This window comes from Eschrichtius robustus, chromosome X (genome assembly GCF_028021215.1).
Source record: "Eschrichtius robustus isolate mEscRob2 chromosome X, mEscRob2.pri, whole genome shotgun sequence".
NCBI lineage: Eukaryota > Metazoa > Chordata > Mammalia > Artiodactyla > Eschrichtiidae > Eschrichtius > Eschrichtius robustus.
The window spans coordinates 122,053,696-122,078,302 of NC_090845.1; the positions used below are offsets into that span (position 1 = coordinate 122,053,696).

General features: G+C 42.8%; 1 protein-coding gene across 3 annotated transcripts in view; it reads right to left on the bottom strand.

The window, feature by feature from the left end:
• The window catches only part of ATP11C (ATPase phospholipid transporting 11C), a 164,941-nt gene extending 140,814 nt beyond the window's left edge, over window positions 1-24,127 (bottom strand). Inside the window, exons 1-2 of one of the 3 annotated variants that reach the window (XM_068532843.1) lie at window positions 24,109-24,127; window positions 23,174-23,245 (exon numbers count right to left, since the gene is read on the bottom strand). In XM_068532843.1, coding sequence (XP_068388944.1) covers window positions 23,174-23,200 — 27 coding nt within the window. In that variant the 5' untranslated portion in view covers window positions 23,201-23,245; window positions 24,109-24,127. Of the gene's footprint in view, window positions 1-23,173; window positions 23,346-23,705; window positions 23,919-24,108 lie in introns of those variants that run through there. The other 2 variants (XM_068532844.1, XM_068532842.1) reach the window with 2 other exon arrangements.
• Between the last annotated feature and the right edge of the window lie 480 nt (window positions 24,128-24,607).

Below are 24,607 nucleotides of genomic sequence, written 5' to 3' on the forward strand. Positions count from 1 at the left end.
ATTTGAAACATGTCAACTGCATATACCTGTCTCCTGATTAAAGTAAAACTTAAAAGGAGACACCAAAAAATAATGGAGAAGGCCCCACTCAGCGAGAAAGATGTTATCTGGAATCTCATATTTAAAAAACAAACTCTTGGGACCTCCCTGGCAGTCCAGTGGTTAAGACTCTGCGCTCCCAATGCAGGGGGCATGGGTTCGATCCCTGGTCAGGGAACTAAAATCCCGCATGCCACATGGTAGCAAAAAAAACAAAAAACCCACAACTCTTGGGCTACACTTAGTGACTTGTTTCCAAAGAGTACAGTATGGAAAAGAGGAAAAACAGCAGCTTTAAAGTGGAGGAATCAGGTAAACACTACTTTAGACAGGTGATCAAGGTCAATGCCAACCATGATGTCATGTTAATAATTTGTACTCTTTACACCTGAAACTAACACAACATTGTAAATCGACTACACTTCAATAAAAAAATTTTTTTTAAATGTACTCTTGATATGGTGTAATGAAAATGGCATTTCACCTCACCAGTCTTCCTCTCAAAACTCAATAAGCGCCAGTCTAATCATAAGAAAAACGGACAAATCCCAATTGAGGGACATTCTACAAAATATGCGACTAGTATTCCTCAAAACTGTCAATGTCATCTAAACCAAAGAAAGTCTGAGAAACTGTCACAGCCAAGAGGAATCTAATGAGATATAACTAAATGTGATGTGGTATCCTGGCTAGGATCCTATAACAGGAAAATGACATTAATGGAAAACTGAGAAAATCTGAATAATTAAGTATGGATTTTAGTTAATAATAATGTATCAATATTGGTTCATCAATTGTGACAAATGTACATTACTAGCATGAGATGTTAATAATATAGGAAACTGCACGTGGGGTGTGAAAACTCTGTACCATGTACGCAACTTTTCTGTAAGTCTAAAACTATTCTAAAATTTAAAGTTTTTAAAAACATTGAAAAAAATCTTTTGTTGGTTATCTCCCTTCTCCATTCAAATCCTGTGCTTCTAACCAAATATTACAAAGAGAATCAATGAGCCTTGGGCATCTGTTATATGAGAAAGAAACCTGCAATTAGCTTCCTATGGATCACTTAATAGTCACCAGGTGGGAATGGTTTGTCAACAGTGTCCTTGAGTCAAACATGGTGCAAATTTAAAGTCAATGGCAGAATCGGGGATGAGTGACCTTTAACAATGCAGTCAATCCATCAGCAAAAGTTTGATGATGTAGCACAGCCCTGAAATCTAAACACAGCCAAGAATATGCACACCTAAACCTTGCTAATACTTCAAAATGCATTAGATATAAATCTAGAAACTATGACAACCTAAGCTTTAGCAAAAATCATTTTGACCCTGTATAATAAACATTAAAAAATTAATGGGACTTCCCTGGCAGTCCAGTGGTTAAGACTCCTCACTTCCACTGCAGGGGGCATGGGTTTGATCCCTGGTCGGGGAACTAAAATCCCACATGCCACGCAGTGCGGCCAAAAAAAAATTAAAAGCAAAGCACTCCAACACTAGAATCATGGGCATTATCAGTTTTACAAGCATTTCCTGGAATCAGATGGCACTAGATAAAAGTTAGATTCAGAGGGGGGAAGGTTGAAAAATATTATGGAATTTCTAAAGTCCAGGTTTGGGTTGATTGATCAAGCAGACCTTGTTTACATTTCAGTTGATATCTGAAGACAATTGATAAAATGGGGGTGGGGGAGGGTGGCAGCTGAAAAGTAGTTTATTACCACCCACTGTGGATTAGAAACAATGTACCTAATTTCAAAAGTAGGTTTAAGTTGCACTTCATATTTTACTTAGTCAGAGTCAACCTTCAGTCAGTATTTTTTGTTTGTGTGTTTGTTTTTTCAGTCAGTATTTTTATAGAACCCTGGTTCTCAAACATTATTCTGTATCAGCATCACCTGGAGGGTGTGTTACACCAGATTGTCAGGCCCCACCCGCAGTTTCTGATACAGTAGGTCTGAATCAGAAGCCTGGGCATTGCATTTCTAACAGCTCCCAGGTGATGCTGATACTTGTCTTTTATAAACATTCCAACAACTTTAAAAAACCTATGATCAAATGTAAGCACCTCAATAAAATCTAAAACCAAATTTAAATAATTTGGGAATTTTCTGCCCTTTTTCTTTAGCAACAAATATTTCTTAAGAATTTATTCCAGTACTCGGCACTATACCAGACACTGGCCCTGGGCACAGAGCACTAAGTAAAAGCACACGTGCCCTTTTAAATTTTGTTCTAGGGGGAAGGCAGCTAATAACTAGCTCCAAGATTCATTATTAATTACAGTTGCAGAAAGACCTAAGTAAGAGAAGTACAAGGTGCTATGAGACCCCATTGAGATTGGGTGGTCTGACCGCAGCGGGGGGGTCGGAAGGTTTCCTTAAGGATGCTTGAGTTTAGTACTGAAGGAATAGAAACGGGGCCCTTGGGGAAGGATTCCACACAGTGGGAGCAGTGTGCGGGAGGAGGGCAAGCCCTGAGGGAAGGCCAATGTGACTGCAGTGTACAAGGTGAGGGGCAAAGGTCAGAGATGTTATTGCACAGGCAGGCAGAGCCTGGTGTGCACAATAAGGAGTGCACTCTGTGAAGGGAACCACTAGGGATTCTTAGCATGAAACTGACTTAAACTAATGCTATGTTTTTAAAAAATCGGTCTAGCTGCTTCGCAGAGATGGATTAAGCTTGGCAAGACTGGATCCCAAAAATATTCAGGAGGCATAATCTTTGGAATTTGGTGAGGGACTGGGTAAGCTGGAGGGAGAGGAGAAAAGATTCAAGGGTAACTTCCAAGACTATAAAATGCTATGAAGTGATTAGCAGTGCTTTTCCAGTCTGACTTGAGTTTTTCTCTGTGGTGTAGCATGACAGGCAAAAAATGTATTTTATCTGTGCCTAGAAAAGGACTGGACTCACAAAAATACTTAAAATAGTAGGATAACAGATCAAATGCTTCTCTTTTCCAAGAAGAGAAAATTCCTTTTGAGAGCATTATATATTAAGCTCAAAGTTAACCTTACTGTCTCCTTTCATGATTGTGGAAGCAAAGACTGACAGGGTTACTCATTCTGTAGTCTGTGAACTACAAGAGCATTTTATTTTTACCTTTCTCATGGCATTTATCACTTCCTGCCTTGTATTTTCATTATGTATCTGTGTATCTTATATCCTTTCCTAAACTGTAAGTTCTCTAATGAAAGATAATGATTACTAACATAGAAATAAACCCGAGACAATCTATCTACCCACATCTAGGGGTGTTGTAGGTGGGAAGGGCATTAGAGTAAAAACAGGCAGAAAATCCTTTTCTTTTGTCTCATTAACCAAACGGGTTGTTATTAAAAAAAAAAAAAAAGTGATGCAGAAGTAGGAAAAGGTGCTTATTATGTATTTTACATTGACATATAACTTAAAGCAGCACTCGAATATAATTAAAGAAAATAATGAAGTGTTGGAAACTACTGCTTTCTCTAACTGGAAGGGCAACTAAGCAAGATTTTGGATGACCAAGCGTGAACATGAAAATACTTCCATTCTTTTTATGTCACCACATCCTTAAAACTGCACTGACAATGGCTGACTGAAATTAACCAGAGTTCCACAGCAGACTCAAATCATCAATAATTCCTACACTTAGAAAAAAATCACCCTGCCACCCCCCAAACCCTATAAAACCAGTATGTGCAACACACTCTGAACTGAGTGTTGCAGAGGGATCTTAGTCCCTCCTCTCTTCGGGAGCTAAGTTTACTGTCTATCAAAGAGCCAAGAAAAAATCTCTCAGACAGATGCCTCAGTCCAGGTCCTAGCATGGTAATTCACCAATTCATTGTTTAAGGCTTTCTTGTACTGCTTGCTCTAAATTAAACTGTAGTATAATGGTGCCTTTTCCACTAACCTGAATACTTTCAGATAAGGTCTAAGATTCAGGCATGTAAAAGCCTACCCTGGGTTATGGTAACCTCAGAACAACTCAGAATGGTATTTCTTGCTCACAGACTTCATTCAGAGCTTTATTGAAATGGCACCTTGCCAATGAAGCCTTCCTTTGTTGCTCTATTGAAAAATTGCAACCGCTACCACCTGATACTTCCTAACTTCCTTCCCTGCTTTCTTTTCCCTTTACCACTCATCACTAGCATACAAGATATTACAATTATTTATCTTGTTTATTGTCTGTCTCCCTGTCTACTGGTTGTCCCCCCAAATCTGTTCTTCCTTTCTTCCTGAGCACCTGGCTTTCCAGCTAGAAACTGCATTTTTCTATCTCCCTTATGGCTAGGGAGGACCACGTGACTAAGATTTCGCCGAAGGTATATGTGTAATAGTGATGTGTGAAACTTCCTGGTCATTTTCCTAAAGAAGCTTGCCCTGGACCCCTCTTTCCCTCTAGCTGGCTGGAACCTGAAAACCAAATGCTGAGGAAGGCAGAACTGCCCCACTAGCCTGGGACCCTAGATGATCTCATGGAATAGAAGCTGCCTCCTTGCCCTGGGCTATTACAGGCCAGAAAGACAAAGATCTACCTTTCGCTGGCCATTGTATTTTGGAGCTCTCAGCTTATCCTTTACCCTAACAATACCCTCCCCCATTAAAATGTAAGGTCCATGGGGGCAGAGATATTAATCTGTTTTGCTCACCAGTGCATCCCTAGCAAGTAGAAGTGCCTGACACAGGGTACGGTACTTAATATTTGTGAATTGATTAAATAGACAACTTCATTATTATCACTTCCACATCTTCAAACCACCTTCACGGCTTCAAGAAGTTCGGATTACAAGATCCAAATTGCTCCTAAGACAGCGCCCCAGAAGTTCCTATACTCCATTCATTGCCATCTTCCCCCTCCTCCACTGAGTGTGCCCTTCAGCCCCACTAGCCTCCTTTTCAGTTTCCCAACATGCCTGGCTCTTGCCCAACTCAGGGCCTTTGAACAAGCTGGTTCCAGTATCTACTCCCAAACCCCTCTGCAGAAGTAGCCCCTCCTTCCTGCAGTTATCTACTTATATGCCATCTCCTCTGACAGAGCTTGCTGGCTACCCTATCAAAAACAGACCTTATTTCTGTTATCTCTGTTTCTAATTCATTTTATTCAAAACTTATGAAAGTGAGTAATTATAATATTTGTTGCCTTATTTTCTTTTTAAATTTTTATTTATTTATTTATTTATTTTTTGGGCTGCTTTGGGTCTTCGTTGCTGTGCATGGGCTTTCTCTAGTTGCAGCGAGCAGAGGCTTCTCTTGATGCAGAGCATGGGCTCTAGGCGCGTGGGCTTCAGTAGCTGTGGCTCGTGGGCTCTAGAGCGCAGGCTCAGTAGTTGTGGCGCACGGGCTTAGCTGCTCCACAGCATGTGGGATCTTCCCAGACCAGGGATCGAACCCACGTCCCCTGCATTGGCAGGCAGATTCTTAACCACTGCGCCACCAGGGAAGTCCCTGTTGCCTTATTTTTAAACTGTAAATTAGATTATAAGTTCCATAAGGACACGAACCACTTCTGTTTTTATTTACTACACTATCCTCTTTGCTTAGCATAGTGCCTGGCCGGTCATAAGAGGTCAAAAGGTGCTGAGTGTTTATTTTTAAATATTTTGAAGTAGACATGAGTTAAAGCATACGTAGCTCTCCCATAAATGTAGTCTTCAAATGTCCTTGACTACCAACCTGACAATAATGTAAGCTTCTACTTATGGGGATATAAACCAATGCATATTTCGGTATGCTTTTAATTGTTTTCCTAGACGACCTGGTGGAATTTGAATGACTCCTATTGGTATGATGGACCAAGGGCAACTTTTACAAGGATGTCTCAAATGCAGGTTCATATGGGCATATACAATTCAAAATAAATGATGATTATGTTTTGGGGGCATGCCAACTGGCCTCCCAGGACCTCAAACCCAAAGATCAAAGATTCTTTCATCTCTAAGGTCAAGGTTTCAGTTCATCAATTTGCTTCTGGTTTATGTAATCTGAGGTGGCCCTCTAGAACTGTGTGGGCACCAGCCAAACTGGGTACTCCAGAACACTCTGGAGGTATTCAGTAATTCAGACTTTTAAAAATGCTGTTTATAAAAAATGCCGTTTCCTTCGGCATCTTATCTGTGGTGGTGGATATACAAACATACACATGGGATAAAACTGCATAGAAATAAATACACACACACACACACACACAAATGAGTACAAGTATACCTGGAGAAATCTGAATAAGATCAGTGGATGTTATCAATGTCAGTACCCTGGTTGTGACGTTATACTACAGTTTTGCAAGATGTTACCATAAACTGGGTAAAGGGTACACGGGATCTCTATTATTTCTTACAACTGCATTATCTCAATAAATTTCAATTAAAAAGTGCTGCTTCAACACAGAAACTAGGATGTTGCAGGATTCAACTGGTTATTTTCTGAAGAAAACAGGAAGGAAGAGGCTGGGGAAATGAGAGAAAGAGAAGTAAAGTAGGAGAGAATATAAAACCTCACAGTGGGAGAGATTACTAAAAGAACAGTGCAATCTCTGAAAATATACGCACATATCCTGTCTTCTTCAGGTCACAGCGTCAAAGAATAAAAGGTTGTTACAGAACACCCAGTTCAACTGCATTTTAAAGTTCTGAAAAATGAGGCTCAAAAAATAATTTGCCAAATTTTAAAACTTTTAGAAAAAATAATAAGGAGACTACTTTTCCAACTTTGGCATAGGGAAGGATTGCTTAATCAAGACACATAAAGCAGTAACCATAAAGAAAGAAACCAAAAAATTTGACTACATTAAAGTTAAGAACTTCTTTATCAAAAGACATATATAGATATATGCGAAGCCACAAATTAAGTTATTTGCAAAAAATATAACCAACAAAGGATTAATCTCCTGAATATGAAAAGGACTCATAATTATAAATCAGTATGAGAAAGATAAACCAACAGAAAACAGTTAAAAGACATGAACAAGTATTTCACAGGGGAAACATAAATGGCCCAAAAACGTATGCAAAGATGTTTAACCTCATTAGTAATCAGAGAACCAACAAAATGTAAGAAGTCAATATCAAGGGCAAGTATATTAAGCAACGGGAACTCATACATTGCTAGTGGGAGTGCATACTGGTAAAACCACTTTGGAGAACAATTTAATCTCTTCTTGTAAAGTTGCACATTTCAAGAGTTATTATGTGTATTTGTTTTCCTATACATATGCTTGAGTGTGTGTTTGTATATGTATATGTGTATCCTACACGCATTGGGGGGGAACCCCTTTTATAAATATACACTAAAAGACACATTTTCTGGTCATACAGAAAAAAAAAAACAACCCTGCAAATAACCTATAGGTTCATTGACAGAAGAATGGGTAAATTCTAGTATATTCCCAAAGTAAAATATTATTCAGCAGTGACAATGAATCAACTATAGCTACATAAAACCTTACGAAGAATCTTAGCAATTTAATATTGAGTAAGAAAAAAAAACCAGTATACTATTTCTATAAGCTCAAGAAAACTAAATAATATATTATCTAAATTTGCATATATATGTGTTAAAAGTATTTTTGAAAGCAACAGAATGATTCACAGAAATAAGGTTAATAGTTACAGGGTTGGGGGGAGGCAGGGGGATGAGATAAGAAAGGAGCACACAGGTAGAATTATATTGGTAATGGTTTAATTCTGAAGTTGGGGTGCAGGTATGTGAGTGGTCATTTTATTATTATGCATATATTTAACACGTGTCCTTCTATATGCACTGAATATTACACTTGTAAAAGACAACGTATTTAAAAACGAAGTGATTTTCCTAAGGCTACAGTGCTGGTTAGTGGAGGCACCATAACAGAGAAGTTTCCAGCCCCATACCTCAAAAAACTTCCACAATGCTAGGTATACATTAGGAACAAAAGAGACATTTGTTGATGCAACATGAATTTCATGACTATGTAAAATATTAATTCCAAACATGGATTCTATAAATCCATTAGTATGTCTTTTGGTTTGATTTCATTTTGATTAAACTGCCTTCATTAGTATGTTTGATAAGTAGTATGTCTAAATTTGCACAACAATATTTTAATTACACTGCTTCACATTTCAAAACACGGATATATATTCTACTGATACTTTTCATCAAACTGGTTCTCAAATATGTACATGTGAATTGTCTTCTTATTGCCCCTACTGTGTCCTAGCAGCTGTGACTCAGCCAATCCAAGTGCTGCCTCTCTATCTACCATTGTGCAGCTAACTGTGTTCAGGAGTAGAGATGAATAAGAGTGTCTTTGGGAATTAACGTCAGGTGGCCACTGGCAAAGACAGTGGTGCTGCTCCCCAGGAAGCCTGCCCATCATATTTCAGTACCACCAAAAATGCTCTCCTCCATTAGAGCTGTTAGCTAAGAGGTTAATATAATCAGAGTTAAGTTCACTTCTAGAACATAGTACTAACAAAGGCATGCGTCTACATTTGATCCCCCAATCACTCAGGTCAGTATAAAACGAAAAGTACAACCACTTTTAAAAGCCCATGAAAGTCTGTCGTTATTTCCATCCAAAGTACAGACAATTTAGTTCACACTCATTACTGTTAAAGAAGAAACGAAATTTGGGGCAGAGTATAGTCAAATGAGCAACCAAGAGATGGAGACCTCCCTCCCTTCCTCCCTCCTTACAAAAAAAAAAAAAAAGAGAGAGAGAGATGAAGACCCAACGAGTAACAGAGATAAACAACCCAATAGAAAATAGTCAAAAATCAAGTATACTCCAATAAAAATTAATTTAAAAAAAGAAAAGAAAATAGTCAAAAAATTCCACTGCTAGACTATGAAGCCTAAACATTTATACGACATTATAAAGCTGGGAGAGAACTTAAATACTGATGACCCAGGAGCCCTCGCAGTTCAAAGAGGAAACTGAGGACATACATTACAGAGCTGAGCCTGGAATTCCTATTTCTGAACTCCCATTCACTGAATAATCTTGGACAAGCCATTTGCCCTCTTTCTGTCCATTTCTTCAGCTGTAAAATGAAGAGGCTGGACAACTAAAAGGTCTCTAAGATCTTTTACCAGTTCCAGGACTTCAATGAGCCTTACAGACCAAGTAGCAGTCGAACCCCTTCATTTTACAGATGGTAAGGCTAGCAGACTACAGTTACTTATGGTAAAGTCTCCCATTCCTGGTCTATACACACTTTAGATTTGTTCATTCATCTTCACATGATCCTAGGACATAAGTGTGATGGTTAATTTTATGTGGCATCTTGACTGTGCCACACACTGCCCAGATATTTGGTCAGACATTCTGGGTTTGTCTGTGAGGGTATTCCTGGATGAGATTAACATCTGAATTGGTAAACAGAGTAAAAAAAATTGCCCTCCATAATGTGAGTGGACCTCATTCAACCAGTTGAAGGCCTAAATAAAACAAAAAGACCGAGACTTCCCTGGTGGTGCAGTGGTTGAGAACACGGGTTCAAGCCCTGGTCTGGGAAGATCCCACATGCCGTGGAGCAACTAAGCCCGTGCGCCACAACTATTGAGCCTCAGCTCTAGAGCCCGCGAGCCACAACTACTGAGCCCGTGTGCCACAACTACTGAAGCCTGCATGCCTAGAGCCCCTGCTCCACAACAAGGGAAGCCACCGCAATGAGAAGCCTGCGCACCGCTACGAAGAGTAGCCCAAGCTCGCCGCAACTAGAGAAAGCCCGCGCGCAGCAACAAAGACCCAATACAGCCAAAAATAAATAAATTAAATAAATTAATTAAAAATAAAAATAAAAAAATAAATAATATTAACCATTAGTAGTTGTGGCGCATGGGCTTAGTTGCTCCCGGCATGTGGGATCTTCCTGGACCAGGGCTCGAACCCATGTCCCCTGCATTGGCAGGTGGATTCTTAACCACTGCACCACCAGGGAAGTCCCTACATGTAAATAATATTAAAATAATAAATATATAGGTATTTACACATACACAAAGACCCTGTTGGTTGTTTCTTTGGAGAACCCTGACTAATAAAATAAGCAAATGTGTATAATGAACTAATGCTTATAAAGCACTTAAAACTGTCAGGAATTTACTACTCTGGTTTTAGCTGTTACCATAATGGTAAGAAGGCAAAGACAATTTACAACTAAAACAATTCCATAAACCTGCAGAATATCAATGGAGTCATAGATCAGTAATTCAAGGCCCTGAATGGAATAGTTATTTTTGTACACAGCCTAACAGAACACAAATGCTTACACTGAAGGTAAAACGAAAAAATAAAAAGATAAAAAAGAAAACTCATTTTGAATTTTGATCCATATAAAATAAAAAGATTATTTCCATCCTCATGTATTAAGGGCTTAAATGAGACCCTTACCACTATCATTTCTGACTATCTGGTACCCAGCAAAACTGCAATAAACTCACAAAAACAGTAACATTAGAAGTACTTACACCTCTATATAACCATTTTTTAAATTTAAAAAACAAGTATTTGTAAAATAGCTAGACTAAAAAGTTATCAAGAAGACTTACAAAATGAAACAAACACTTTAATCAGTAAATACGTCATTTCTTATTTATAGTGAAGTATTTTTATTGTATTTATTATTATTATTTTGGCCGCAGTGCAGGGCTTGTGGGATCTTAGTTCCCTGACCAGGGATTGAACCTGGGCCCTGGCAGTGAAAGCATCGAGTCCTAACCATTGGACCACCAGGGAATTCCCAAAGTGAGTACTTTTAAAGTATAACAGCAAACTTCAAGAAAGTCAATGTTGTAAATGTGTGTACAACAGTGATGCTCATAAATATAAAGTTATTCATTAAGTATATCAGAGACCATTAAATACTTAAAAATATAATGAAAAAGAGATATTATATTGTATATATTCAAAACACAGCATGCTAGAGGAAATGACTTCATTTCTAAAATACGAGTAGAGATTTTTTTTTTAACTGAACACAACAGTGATGTCTAAAGACTGGACAATTTGATCTCTCAGTCAAGCTCTCAAACTCTATGATTATAAATGGGAAATAAGATTAAAAATACAGATAGGAATCAAATTTCATTCAGTCAGCAAATATTTATTGAGCATATACTACATGTCAGGCACTGAAGCATTAGCGATAAGCAATAAGCAAAAATGGTTCTTACCTTCATGGAATTTACTACATAGGGGAAAGCGTGATACTATGTAAGTAGCAAAAAAATATAATATGCTAATGTAAAGTCAACTGTGATAAAGAATATAAAAGAAAGGTTCATAGTGCTATGAGAACCTGGGAACCTGCCATTGTCTGAGGGAAGGACACGGGACAGATTCCTTGGGGAAGTGATAATTAAGCCGAGCCCTGAGAGATGAGTAAGAGTTCAGGCAACTGACTAAAACAGAGAAGTTTACCAGACAAGGGAAATGGTATATACAAAGGTCCTTTGGCAGATGTAAGGTAAAAAAGTGAGGAAGACATTTTGCAGTAACAGAAAAATCCATCCTAAAATCCACAAAGAATCTCAAGGGATCCTGGATAGCCAAAACAATCTTGAAAAAGAACAAAGTTGGAGGCCTCATACTTTCTGACTTCAACTTATTACAAAACTATGGTAATCAAAACAGCACAGTACTGGCATAAAGACATATAGACTTCTACTGAGTCATAAAAAGGAATGAAGTACTAACACATGCTATGACACGGATAAACCCTGAAAACATGCTAAATGAAATAAGTCAATCACAAAAGAGCACATATTGCATATAGAGTCGATTTACATGAAAGGCCCAGAATAGGCAAACCCACAGATCTGCAGATTGGTGGTTGCCAGGGGCTGAGGAGAGGGATTGGGACTAACAGCTAATAGGTACAGGGCTTCTTTTTGGGGTGATGCAAATATCCTGGAATTAGACTGTGGTGATGGTTGCACAACATAATGAATATACTAAAAACCACTTACCTGTAAACTTTAACATGGCAAATTTTTTGTCATGTGAATTTTATCTCAATTTTAAAAAGTGAAAGAAAAAAAAGTGAGGAAGAGTGCAAGCTGACACTGGTCAGGTCTTTATCCAGAGAGTACTGGAAAGTCACTGAAGGCTTTCAGATATGAATCTGTAAAAGATCCCTCTGATGCTGTGTGGAGGACGGATTGGAGCATGCAGGAGTAGATGAGATCATCTATTGCAATGGTCCGCATAAGTGATAGTGGTAGTTTGGACTTGGATGGTGGTAGGGAAAGGAGAGAAGTGGATGGATTTGAGAGCTCTTTCAGAAACAGAACCTACTGGATTTCCTGAGATTAGATGTAGGAGATAAAGGGAAAGGGGCTATTAAGGATGACTGCTAGGTTTCTAGCTTGAGCTACTGGGTAGAGGATGGTGCCATTTATTCAAAGACAGAAGACTGGAGGAGGAACAAATATGAAAGAGAAGGGATGCTGATGACTTGCACTAGAGTGGCAGTCATGATGATAAAGCAAAGTGGCATCAACAGCTTGTGGTGATGAATTGGTTATGTGGGAATAAGACACAATTCATGTTCTGGTAAGGCACAATGAAGGTCAAGTCTGAATGTCTATTAAGAGCCATGTTGTTTAGTGACAGTGAAACAGAAGTGTTACTATAAGGAATGTGCTCCTGGACAAAGGCCTGATCCCCGGCTTTTTACAATGACCACCAGTACTCAAGATAATAAACTACCGCATTGTCCCCATGTAGTAAAAGTTTCTGAAAGTGTGCACTTATTATGTAAGCAGGACAACTAAATAACCAGTCATATGATATTATATGAAACAGGGTCATGAAGTATTACCCCAAATGTTTATTCCATCCCAGTTCCTGTATCGAAATCAGAAGACTGAGGACCGCCACCACTGGAATTAGGATTTCAGAAAAGAGTGTCTACTGGGAGATTCCTACAGCTATTACTGTGGAAATGAAAGCCACCTTATGTCTGCTTTCAGTGCTCCCTGTCTAAAAGTCTAAATTTCACCACAGCAAACATAAGCCATTGAAGATTAAGGTTTCTGTCTCTCTGCTACATTAAGAGTTGGAACCTAAGTCCTCTCAATTGACTGGTTCCCCTGCTCTAAGTGCCATAAGGAATAACTCGGCTTGATTGCTCAGGTAAATGCCTCCTCCTGTAATGAGGTTGCCGATCCCTAGAATCCCATGAACTTCAATTCCTTGGGTTCCCTACCACCTCGTTCACATGCTACCTCCTCTACAAATCCCTCCTCCTCCACCCACTGCTTCCAGAGATTTGGTGCCCTCGTCTCAATGCCTGCGGCACTTACTGTGTGTGCATTCAAGAAGATAGCACTGATGACCTACTGCCTTGTGAGGAGGTTGGTCCTGTGTGTGGTCTTCTGTCTCTAACAGACTGCAAGCTACTGGAGAGCAAGGCTGTGCCTTACATACCTCTATAGCAACCAAGCAGGGCAGGAGTGTTCAAAGGAAGCTTTTGATTCATATGGATGTTTCCAGAAAAGAAGCCAAAGTAAATTGTGCACTATATTATAGATCCCTCAATCCATATTACTGCAAACGACATTAATTGTGAAGCTTAAAGAACATCCCCAACTGCTTACACAACAGGTGTAACTTACAGAATCTGCTCTACCCAGCTGTAACTTGCTTGTGACAGTTCCCTCCTGGCTTCTGCTCCCTGTTGATCTGCAGGATTACTGCATCTTCCAGTAGGATTTCCTGATTTATTCTTTGTCCAAAAACATAAAAGAATTATTAATTTTCCTTTTTGATAACAGTTTTCAAAAAAAGGCTGAAACTTAAGAATAACCAGAGAGATATCTCTGGGGTTTTCCATGACCATAGAACTTAAAGAACAATCCTGAAGTAAAACAGTATTTATAAATATTTCCATAAAATTCATTCATTAGCCCAAGAATTTTGTTTTCCTTTTGGCAACTTTTCCTATATAATCATCCTTAACTAAATACTCTTCATTATGCCCGCTCTTTGGAATTATGTTACCCAAAAGGATTTTTAAAATCAGCTGCCTATGAGCTAACACCTAGCCATGTATAGAATGGGATGAATTAATGATGCAAATGAGTGTTGGGACTATGGGTAATTGGATGGAACGAAGAGGAGTGGGGGCAGTGATGAAAGTACCAAAGTCAGAAAAAATGAAAATCCACGAACTCTGTGATGCTCCAGAGAGGAAACCAGCAAGTGTTGACGCTAAACTGGCAGAAACATCAATACTTCCTGGCTCCCCCACTGGGTGCATCAATTTACCACCGGCAGGCTGCTCTTCTGCTGCAAGTGACAAATAGTGAATGCATTCAACAATATGAAAAGGAATGACCCATAATCCAGAAGCATGGTATGTGCAGCAATGAAAAAAAGGTGGTGATTGCTGGGAGTCTCAGACTCAGTTCTGCTGCTTGATTAGCTTAATGACCGAGGGCAAGTCACTTCCATTCACTGAAAAATACCAGGATTTCCTAACAGCATGTAGGAAAAAGTTAACAGAGCAGGTCTGAGACTGACTGCTACTCTTTTTTTAAAAATAAATTTATTTATTTATTTATTTATGGCTGTGTTGGGTCTTCGTTGCTGTGTGTGGTGTTCAGTAGTTGTGGCACACGGGCTCAGTAGCTGTGGCTTGCGGGCTCTAGAGCACAGGTTCAGTAGTTGTGGCGCTCGGGCTTAGTAGCTCTGCAGCATGTGGGATCTTCCCGGACCAGGGCTTGAACCCGTGTCCCCCGCACTGGCAGGTGGATTCTTAACCACTGTGCCACCAGGTAAGTCTGTGACTGCTATTCTTAAAAAGGTCTGCTTACAAGGTTGGTACCCTTGACACAAACACAGTTGTTATCTGGGGAATTGGGTTTGTGCTAAAGGCATAATCGTTATCAAGAAAACTGCTCTGGGGGGACCTTCCTGGTGGTCCAGTGGTAAAGAATCTGCCTTCCAATGCAGGGGACACAGGTTCGATTGCTGGTCATCGGGGAACTAAGATCCCACATGCCGAGGGGCAACTAAGCCCGCAAGCCACAACTACTGAGCTTGCGCGTCTCAACGAGAGAGTCCTCGTGCCACAAACTACAGAGCCTACGCCCTCTGGAACCCATGCGCCACAACTAGAGAGAAAAAACCCGCACACCACAACTAGAGAGAAGCCTGCGCACCACAAGGAAGAGGCTGCGGTGCAACAAAAGATACCGCATGCTGCAACAAAGCTCCCCCGCCCCACCGCATATTGCAACTAACACCCGACGCAGCCCAAAAAAAAAAAAAAAACCTGCTGATTTTTTCAATACCGACGTGATAAAGAGACCAGGAAAATACACCCACCATAATGCTTTAAGACAGCATATAATGGAGGAGTCTAAAAAAATACACGGTATCTGCTTCAACAGGGTAGTCTGCACCAATCCTCCCATATTCTATTAAATAAATATGGGGCAAAAAACTGATGACAATCTGTATTTCACAAATACATATTAACCTCCCAAATCTGGATATCCACGGTCCAACATTATCTATAAACCTCAGATAATCAAGAAGTCAGCCGAACCAGCAATCCCTCCATACACCGCAGTAATTGAGGGGTTGTCTGCCAGTGTGCTGGCACAGGGCACCCTGTGCCCATATCTGCAGTGCTGATTACTCATTCATCATTAAACTGCGGTAGTGTTAACATATGCTGCAGTTGTGCTAATGTTTGTTTAACAATCACCACTGATCTACCTTTATCCCAGGCCAGGAAGGTAAGTGTTAAGTGAACGGAAATAAACTTGAAAACAGCACCTACTTCACTTGTGGAAGCCTCGAACCTCACTCCGCCCAACCAGAAAATTCCTCCCAATCTCAAGAATTCCAGATGCAAAAGATTATTCCATATAAAGCACTAGATGTACAGGAAACCCCACCACCTTGAGGGGAAAAAAAGTGTTTTTATTTTGTGTCCCATGCTTTCACCTCTTTGGGAGAACTGATCAACCAGGTTAGACAAGCAGTCAGCCTTAATGATTTTTTTCCATCACTCAACAAACCAGTATTTGAATTCACTCATGGGCTAGTTCTCTGCACATCATCCAGACACAGGGATGTTAGTTATGGTTCTCCCAGGGGCCACTGGCCATCCTTTACCTCCCAGAACCCACTGCCCAGCTGCTCATTTGGACAGTTCCATCAATATGAAAATGGCCAGCTTTACCTGCTCAAATCTCACCTCTGCTAAAACCTCATTAAGAGCGCTGGAAACTACCTGATTTGTACGCACTCAATATTACCCACTAAAGGTTTGAATTATGAACAATAATCATAAACAGAAGGAGCAAATGGTAAACCCTTATAGACGGTATTTAGAAGACATTCAGAGTTTTATGTTGCTTCATCAGTAAAAGCCAGATCAGGAAAAAAAAAGAAAAAACTTGTGTTCAGGTTATTTAATATTTATTTCAAGTAATAGTGATTCATTTCTAAATAGGTTTCCCACTTTATACAGGATCAGACTAACATCTATTTGCAAAAAAGCAGTTTGCCATGTATAGGTCATATTGAAGGTGTCAAATGCAACAAATTCCTTTTCATCTGAAATCCAAACAACCAGAAAACATCTGAGATTGTTCACTTTATTTCTGGTAGAAAGGCAAATGACAAGTAAGTATACAACAGTAACTAATTCACAAAAAATCAAGTTGCATGGAGCAGTCACCATGTCCTCTGAGCCGTGTATGTACCGTGTATGTAATGACAATTAATCTCATGAAGACAGGGAGTTTGGCTCACCAATGTGTCCCAGGGCCTACCACAGTGCCCAGTACATAACAGATGCTCAGTGAATATTTATTGAATGAAATAATGCTCTTCAAGATCATAACGTGGTGTAATCATCTAAGAGATTATACTATGGTCAGTATAGTTTTGTCGTTAGATAGACTTATTCTAATACTTTAAAAACTGGTAATCAGTATATAGCAGACCCCAATGTTTAGGTTCTGATCACGGTTCCTACGTGGGGGGTGGTCCCCACACCAACAAGCAATTCTCAGACACCAGCTGGGTGTCCCATAATTCACCTCAATTCTGACACTATCTACCCAGAGGCAGCATCAGATACCCCAGGTTAAGCCCTCAATCCTACAAGACTCCCCCCTCAACCATCCCCTCCCCGCCACTTCAGACACCAGTAGCAAGTCCAGGTGATCCCCTGTGTTTCTGACCAACTGACTACAAACTGGGGGTTCCAACAACCCCCGCCTGGGGTTTCAGACACCAGCCTCAAGTCCAGGTTGTTACCTGTACTTCAGACCGACTGGCTATAGATCAGGTTCCCACAACCTCCCCCTTTGGTTTGATTATTTTGCTAGAGAGGCTCACAAAACTCAGAGAAACATTTTACTTACTAGATTAATGGTTTATTATAAAAGGAACTGCCAAACAGAGAAGATGCATAGGGCAAGGAATGGGAAAAGGGCACAGAGCTACCATGCCCTCTCCAGGCGCGCCACTGTCCCCCAAATCTCCACGAGTTCACCAACCTGGAAGCTCTCCAAACCCTGTCTTTTTGGGGTTTTATGGAGGCTTCATTACATAGGCATGATTGACTAACCCATTGGCCACTGGTGATTGAACTCAATCGCCAGGCCCTCTCCCTTCCCCAGAAATCAGGGGAGTGGGACTGAAAGTTCCAACCGTCTAATCAAAGGGTTGGTTCCTCTGGTAACCAGCCCCCAACTTGAGGTGCTTTTCCTATTCACCTAATTAACGTAATAAAAGACACCTTTATTACTCTCAGTGTTGGAAATTCAGAGGGTTTTAGGAGCTCTGGGCCAGCAACAAAGACCAAATATACATATATTTGTTATTATAAATCACAATATCACACCCAATTAACTAGAACTCCTCATTCTTTAATCATTCTTCATAAGGAAGAATTTACTATAAATATCACTGTCTATAACTAGAAGCTATTATTTATGTGAAATAGATAAAAACTGTTCATTCAAATATTTATCAAACACCTACTATGCACCAGGCACTGTGCCAACTGTCCTTGCCCCCAGCAGCTTTCACAGTCTAGGGCAGTCTTTCTCAACTATAATTCCTCATCTCAAGATGCACGCAGAGGAGATGAGTATTACAAACAATGGATTCCCTAGGGCATTAGGGGTTGATTCTCTCCCAGTGGAGAAAGACTAATGTAAGGTACCACGTAAGTTAAAAAGAAATTACAATATAACATGATAATAAAAGGTTGCTTTTAGTAGGGACAAATTCACCTGTTAAACCCAGCCATGTATGAACTACCTGGTAGGAGCCAAGATGCACACAGGCCATTTGTAATGTTTGTGTAAATGCAAAAATACTGCAATACATACATTTAGACAAATTTCTAAACACAATAAAATAAACTCATCAATATTTTCCATGCTCAGCAATGTCAGGCCAAGGATTTCAGTAAAGTGAAACAGAGAGAAAAAGTCTAATTACCCTGATAATGATAATTCAAGGAGAAAACAAAAAACCTTGCTCCTAAAAAAAAAAAATTACCTGAAATTTTATTAATTGCCTTCATATATTGCTTCACTAGACTGGCCTTGCCTTGGACTTGAGGCAGGAGATAGATGGGGCCCAGGCTGAGCAGCTGGAGTTTGTCCCCTGTGTGCAGATACTCCCAGACAAAGATAATAGCGGGAACAGAGAGGAGCTGAGCTCTGCCCAGAGAAAAGATAAAGAGACCACATATTCCTCATTCTCGGGGTCAAGAAGACTTTCCTGACTACACAGGAAGGCTCCTCGGAGGTCAAAAGGGAGGGGGCGCCACCCCATAGTAGGTGATGTCAACCTACCCATAGGCCTCTGTGCTGGAATCCATCTTGGCTAAGAGATGCACGCACACACATGGGAGGACCCTGAGATAAACCAAATACGGACGGACTCAGAACCAGGCAAAGTCATGGGACTTCCCTGGCGGTCAAGTGGTTTAGACTCACGCTTCCACTGCAGGGGGCACAGGTTTGATCCCTGGTTGGGGAACTAAGATCCCACATGCCGTGCGGTGTGGCTAAATAAATAAATACATAAATAAATAAAATTCATTAAAAAAAAAAAGAATCAGGCAAAGCAAGATGATTGGCCAAAGGAAACCTGGAAGAAACGCCCCATATAAGTGATTCGAACTACCACGAGGGCACGACTCTCTCTGAGCCCTTTTTCCTCCTAATAAACACCTGTTTCACTACTTTCCGTCTCTTTTTGGGAATTCATTTCTACAAAGCCGACGGGCCAGGTCCTTGTCACTGGCCACTGGCCCTGGTGGTCTAGTGGCTAGGATTCAGCGCTCTCACTGCTGTGACCTGACTTCAATCTCTGGCAGGGGAACTGAAATCCTGCTTCAAGCCGCTGTAGGCCGAGGCCACCCGAGATCAGACTCAAAGTAATAAATTGGCTACCTATTTTGAATATTTTTGGTCTTATTTTGAATTTTCATTATACCTTATGCAGTCTAATTTCTTTCCAGTCCTGGGCCTCTTTGACAGATATAAAATTTTCTATGTGATATCATTACTATAGCTGCATGATTTATGGAACCAAAGCAGTTTAAGAGCTTCTAGAATCTGAGATATAATTTTTTTTTCCAGTATTTCAACTCAAAACTTAAGCTTTTGTATGTCAATGATCTAGAAATTCATACCCGTTTAATATCACTCTCTGACAAGCTAATTAGACCGCATCCACTTGGCCAAGCCCCCTGATCTACTTTATCAAGGAATGTCTTATTTTGAATCATTAGCATGAAATAATTTACTAAGTCAAATGGGGGGAATTCTCATTGTTTAGACTCTCATTAAACCTTTAAACCCATGTGAAAATGCTATTGTAATCACTAGGAATGTTATGAAGGATAAAAGACAAAATAACATAAAAGTCCCTGACCCTTAAGTCTCAACTAGCCCGGACTTCCAATTAAACATGCTTTTAGGGACTTCCCTGGCGCAGTGGTTAAGAATCCGCCTGCCAATGCAGGGGACACGGGTTTGAGGCCTGGTCCGGGAAGATCCCACATGCCGCGGAGCAACTAAGCCCAGCCCGTTCGCCACAACTACTGAGTCTGCGCTCTAGAGCCCGCAAGCCACAACTACCGAAGCCGGTGCGCCTACAGCCCGTGCTCCACAGGAAAAGCCACCGCAATGGGAAGCCCGCGCACCGCAACGAAGAGTAGCCCCTGCTCGCCGCAACTAGAGAAAGCCCACGCGCAGCAATGAAAACCCAACGCAGCCAAAAAAAAAAAAACCTTCTAAAAAAAACCACATGCTTTTAAAGGAAATAAATTGTATAGACAAAACTACTATTATTTATTTATTGTATTTATGGAGAATGGAGATGTTGACTGGGAACAGGCGGTGCTTTTATTGTACTTGTAGACATCCAACTCTTAAATCTTTTAAGACACCCCCTACATACCTAAATCCGAAAATCCTACACCAAATCCACCAATTTCTTTCTACCTCAAAACTGTCAAAAGTAAAGTCCTAATTCATCAGAAAGGAAAGAAGACAATTTTTAATGGCAAAGACGTCAAGGCCATGTCTTTAAAAAATACAATGAATCACTATTTCGTTTAGCTTGAAACTGGAGAACCTGGGGAAATAAATGGCATTTTTAAAACGATTCAGCAAACACTACTGAGCCATAGAAGTTGATACTACTTCCCATGTCAGGCTTAAAATGTAAAGCCCTGTCCTAACACTTAGTATCTAGTTTTCAGCGACCAAGAACTATAAGCAACACCCCTGTAATTTATGTCACATTCAAAGTCAATTTCACATACATACAGGTACACACACACACACAAATGCACAATTTTGAAAGGAATTCACAGCCCCATCTCTGAAATATAAAAGCACACAACTCAGACTACATGTACATTGCTGTGCAAGGCCAAGTCCAACCTAAATCTTTAACTGTATCCTTCTAGTGATGTAAATGGGAGTGCTCCTCAATCTCTACCAGGCTAAAGATGAGGACAGCGTTTGGCTCACTGATTAGGGGAGCTACAATTTGCTGCCCCCCACCACCAAAAATTTTTTTTGAAGTCATTCTTTAGCAATGAGTATTTGATAGCATGTTTCACATTCAGTCCAAGGGTTTGCAGATTAATTCCTTGCCCTAGGCCTAGGGCTCAGATACAACTCCTGAGAAGCCTTCAATTTACTGCACTGGTACAAATGCTGGAGACTTAACCATAGTCCTGGCCTTGCAGGAAAATGTGAGCAGCTGGGCATTCCAGCCGAAACAATGAGGTCAAAGCTCATTTCAGTGTGAGCGTAAGTGATTCTCTGCAGAGATCTTGGACGGGGATGCAAAGTACTAGCCTCAAACCTGCAGGCTGGCACCTCAACAACTGCTGCAAATTCTACTGCATGCCCTAGCTTCCTGGGCCAGCACTGCTTCATTACCAGACTCATACAACGCAGATCACGCTAAGCAAAAAAGCACAGGGGGCTTTTAGACTGATACTTGGGTTGTTTGGTTTCAAATGATCTCAATTTTGAGCTAATGAATTTATTATGAACCAGAGGCCAGTTGTTTTCCAGTATAAGAGAGCCATTGAAAAGAGTATCCTTTTCCCAAATATTACAATTAGTCCTCTTCGTCACCTTTCCCTTTTTGTCACCCCCAAACAACACTCCAGGATCACAAGAATCTATGTGAAATAGAACTATGAAGTACAATGCTCTTTTACCTTCTCAGGCTAAATGTGAGAAACCAATTTTAGTCACTTGCTTTAGCAAAGCATCCAGTACAATCCAATTCTTACGGATTTCAAAATCCTGATATGCACAACGTCTATTGCTCTGTGCCACAGGTAAACCTGCTCCAATTTCATAAGACACGGCTTCTGGGTGAGGTAAACATTTAGAAAAACATTAACATAGCACTATTGTGATAATAACATTCTAAAATGGGATGTACAATTATTTCATTTAGCCAGGGTACATTTGGGAAAGTTTCAAGCACAGAAAAACATGAGAGTAAATTCATCCGACGCATGAAAAATGCTAGCAACGCTTCGATTAGGAATAATCGCAGGAAAAGAGCCAAACCGACAAGTTCTCAAACAGACATCGGAAGGGGGGTGGTGGGCGCTCACAGCGCTCAACCATTTTTCCTAAGGACAGAAAAATGAAAATGTACAGACGAACCCTTTCTTTCACATCACTGGCAGAAATAAAATTCTATTCCCGCCACCTCATCTTGCAATTAAGGAAGTTGCTACAAATAGCAGCACAGAAGTAAATGGTCCCGGTTTTACTCCATTCTTAAGGTACCCTCCAGGAGTAAACAGATTACTCAAAAAAGTCAGTAGCCAGAAATCGCTTGTCCCGGTGCCAAACTCCCTCGGCAATGAAATTCCCTTTTCTGGGGATTTGGGAGGGGGTCAACGTGGACGGAGGAGTCCAGCCGCAGCTCCCTTCTCCCCTGGGTCAATGTCTGGGGTGTTCGGGGCTCGGCGAGGCTTCCGACCCGGCGCTCGGCAGCGGCGGCGCAGTCTCCTCGCGTCTCCACCTCCACCCAGCCCACCCTGACGATCACCCTCGCTTTTATTATACCCTCAAGGTGAGAGGCTTAGGCTGGGTCCCCAAAGTTTGCCCGGCCTCGGGTCAGCAGCCGGCCGAGCCCCGGGCAAGGCTGAGGCCGGCCCCAGCCTCCCACCCTTCAGCCCCCAGGTCTTTTTTGGGCCACGGTGACAGGTCTAGGTTTACCTCCATGTGCTCGTGGCAGAGGAAACAAAAGAAAGCAACCTCCCTGATAATAAAACGCCATCTTCGACTAATTGGCAAACCAAGGGGCCCCTGGGTCGGTCCCTCCACGGGTCCCTCCCCATCCAGCCCAAGGGTGGCCCCCCGTCCGAGGTAGAGTCTGTAACAGCCCCGGAAAGCTCCGGATAAATTGTCTGGGGTCGGGGGCGGGGTGGGGGGCTGCTCCGAGAGCCCTACCTGCCTTCCCACCCTGGCCGCCTGGGCAGCGTGTTTCAGTTAAAATGTAAAAACGGGTGGTGGTGGTTTCTCCCAGAGATGCAGTCATCCCCTCAGAAAATTGTTCTGAGGGACCGCGCGAAGGGGCCGGCGAGCAAGCAAACCGGCACGCGTGGAGCCGCAGGGAGTGTACTTACAAAACGGTTAAAGCTCCGGCGGAACATCGCGTCGAAGGCTGCCGGGCGCCGAGCTGGGCTCTACTGGGCTGTCTGAGAAGGTGCCGTCCACAACACACACTGCGGCGTGGGCCGGCGGCGCGAAACGGACGGCGAGGCTAGCTGCCCCGCCACCCGCCCGCCCTCCGCTGCTCTCCGCACTCCCCCCGCCCCCCGGCGCCCTCGCACCCGCGGCCCCCGCCCGCCTCACTCACCGCCCGCCCCCGCCCCGCCCGTCCCGGGGACGGCGGCCCCGCCGCTCCCGCAGCAGCCCGCGGAGAAAGCGAGCCGAGCGCGCAGGGGAGGGATGGCGGAGGAGCGCTAGGCTCCTCCTGCAGGGAGGGGGGGCGCCCCGATCTCTCCACCAGCGCCGGGCTCGGCACCCCGCCCGGCACCCCGCCGTCTGCACTCTTCCCCGGCACGGAGCCACAGCCCGCCCTCCCCGCGGCCAGTCCGCGTGCTTCCGCCCCGCTCGCGGCCACCGGGGACCCTCCCGAGGCGCCCCGCGCCTCACCTCGCCTCAGCCCGAAACTACTCCCCTGGCTCGGGCGGGAGCCACAGCCTGCCCTGCCCCGGCCCTAACTCGTCCGCCGCACCGCTTCGCTCGCAGCCCCTCCTCAGTCCGCGGCAGCCGCGTCGCCCGCCCGGCGCTTTCGCCTCGCACCCGGGCTGGGGAGCCACGGTGCAGCCTGCCGGCCCGCCCCGAACCCGCCAGGCAGCCGGGCTCCCCGCTTCCCGGCGGGGCGGAGCCGGGGTCTCCGCGAGGAGCCGGGACCGGCAGGGCGCTGTGGAGACCCCAGCGCGGGCGGGGCGGAGCGGGGCGGGGCGCGGGCGGGGGGATTAGTTATGAAAGCCACCCCCTCCTCATCTGGAAAGGCGCGGGTCTCCCCACTACCCTCGCTTCGCTCCGCTCCCACCTACGCGGCTTTCCCTCCTCTGGTTCTTTCTCTCGTCCTGTCTCCCCACCTAAACCGTCTCACTTCCACTTTCTCTATTAGGTTGTAGAGTCAGGCTTTGTGTCGTTGCTGCTGTGCAGCGGGGCGGGATTTCCCTGACAACCCCCCTTCCCCAAACCCCTCCCTCTCGTCCCCTCCCCCTCGCTTCTCCCAGAGCAGCCTGGGAGTTGTAGTCCCGCCACGCCCCTATTCCGCCTAGTACTGCGGGCTGGGAGCTCCCCCACACGCCCGCACGGGATTTGCCCAGAGGGTTGAAGGAGGAAGCGGCTGAGGCCGCTGGGCCGAGCCGCGGTTCTCAGCTCGGGCTGGAAGTGGAGGCCAGGAGCGCTCGGTAGATTCCCCGCGGTGGGAAATGTGAAAAGGATACGTGAGGCAAAGCCCCGAATGCCCGGAGCCTTCCCTAGGACGCGAAAAATTGTGCACCGGGAAACGCTCTACACCCTCGGCTCCTAGTTTAGAA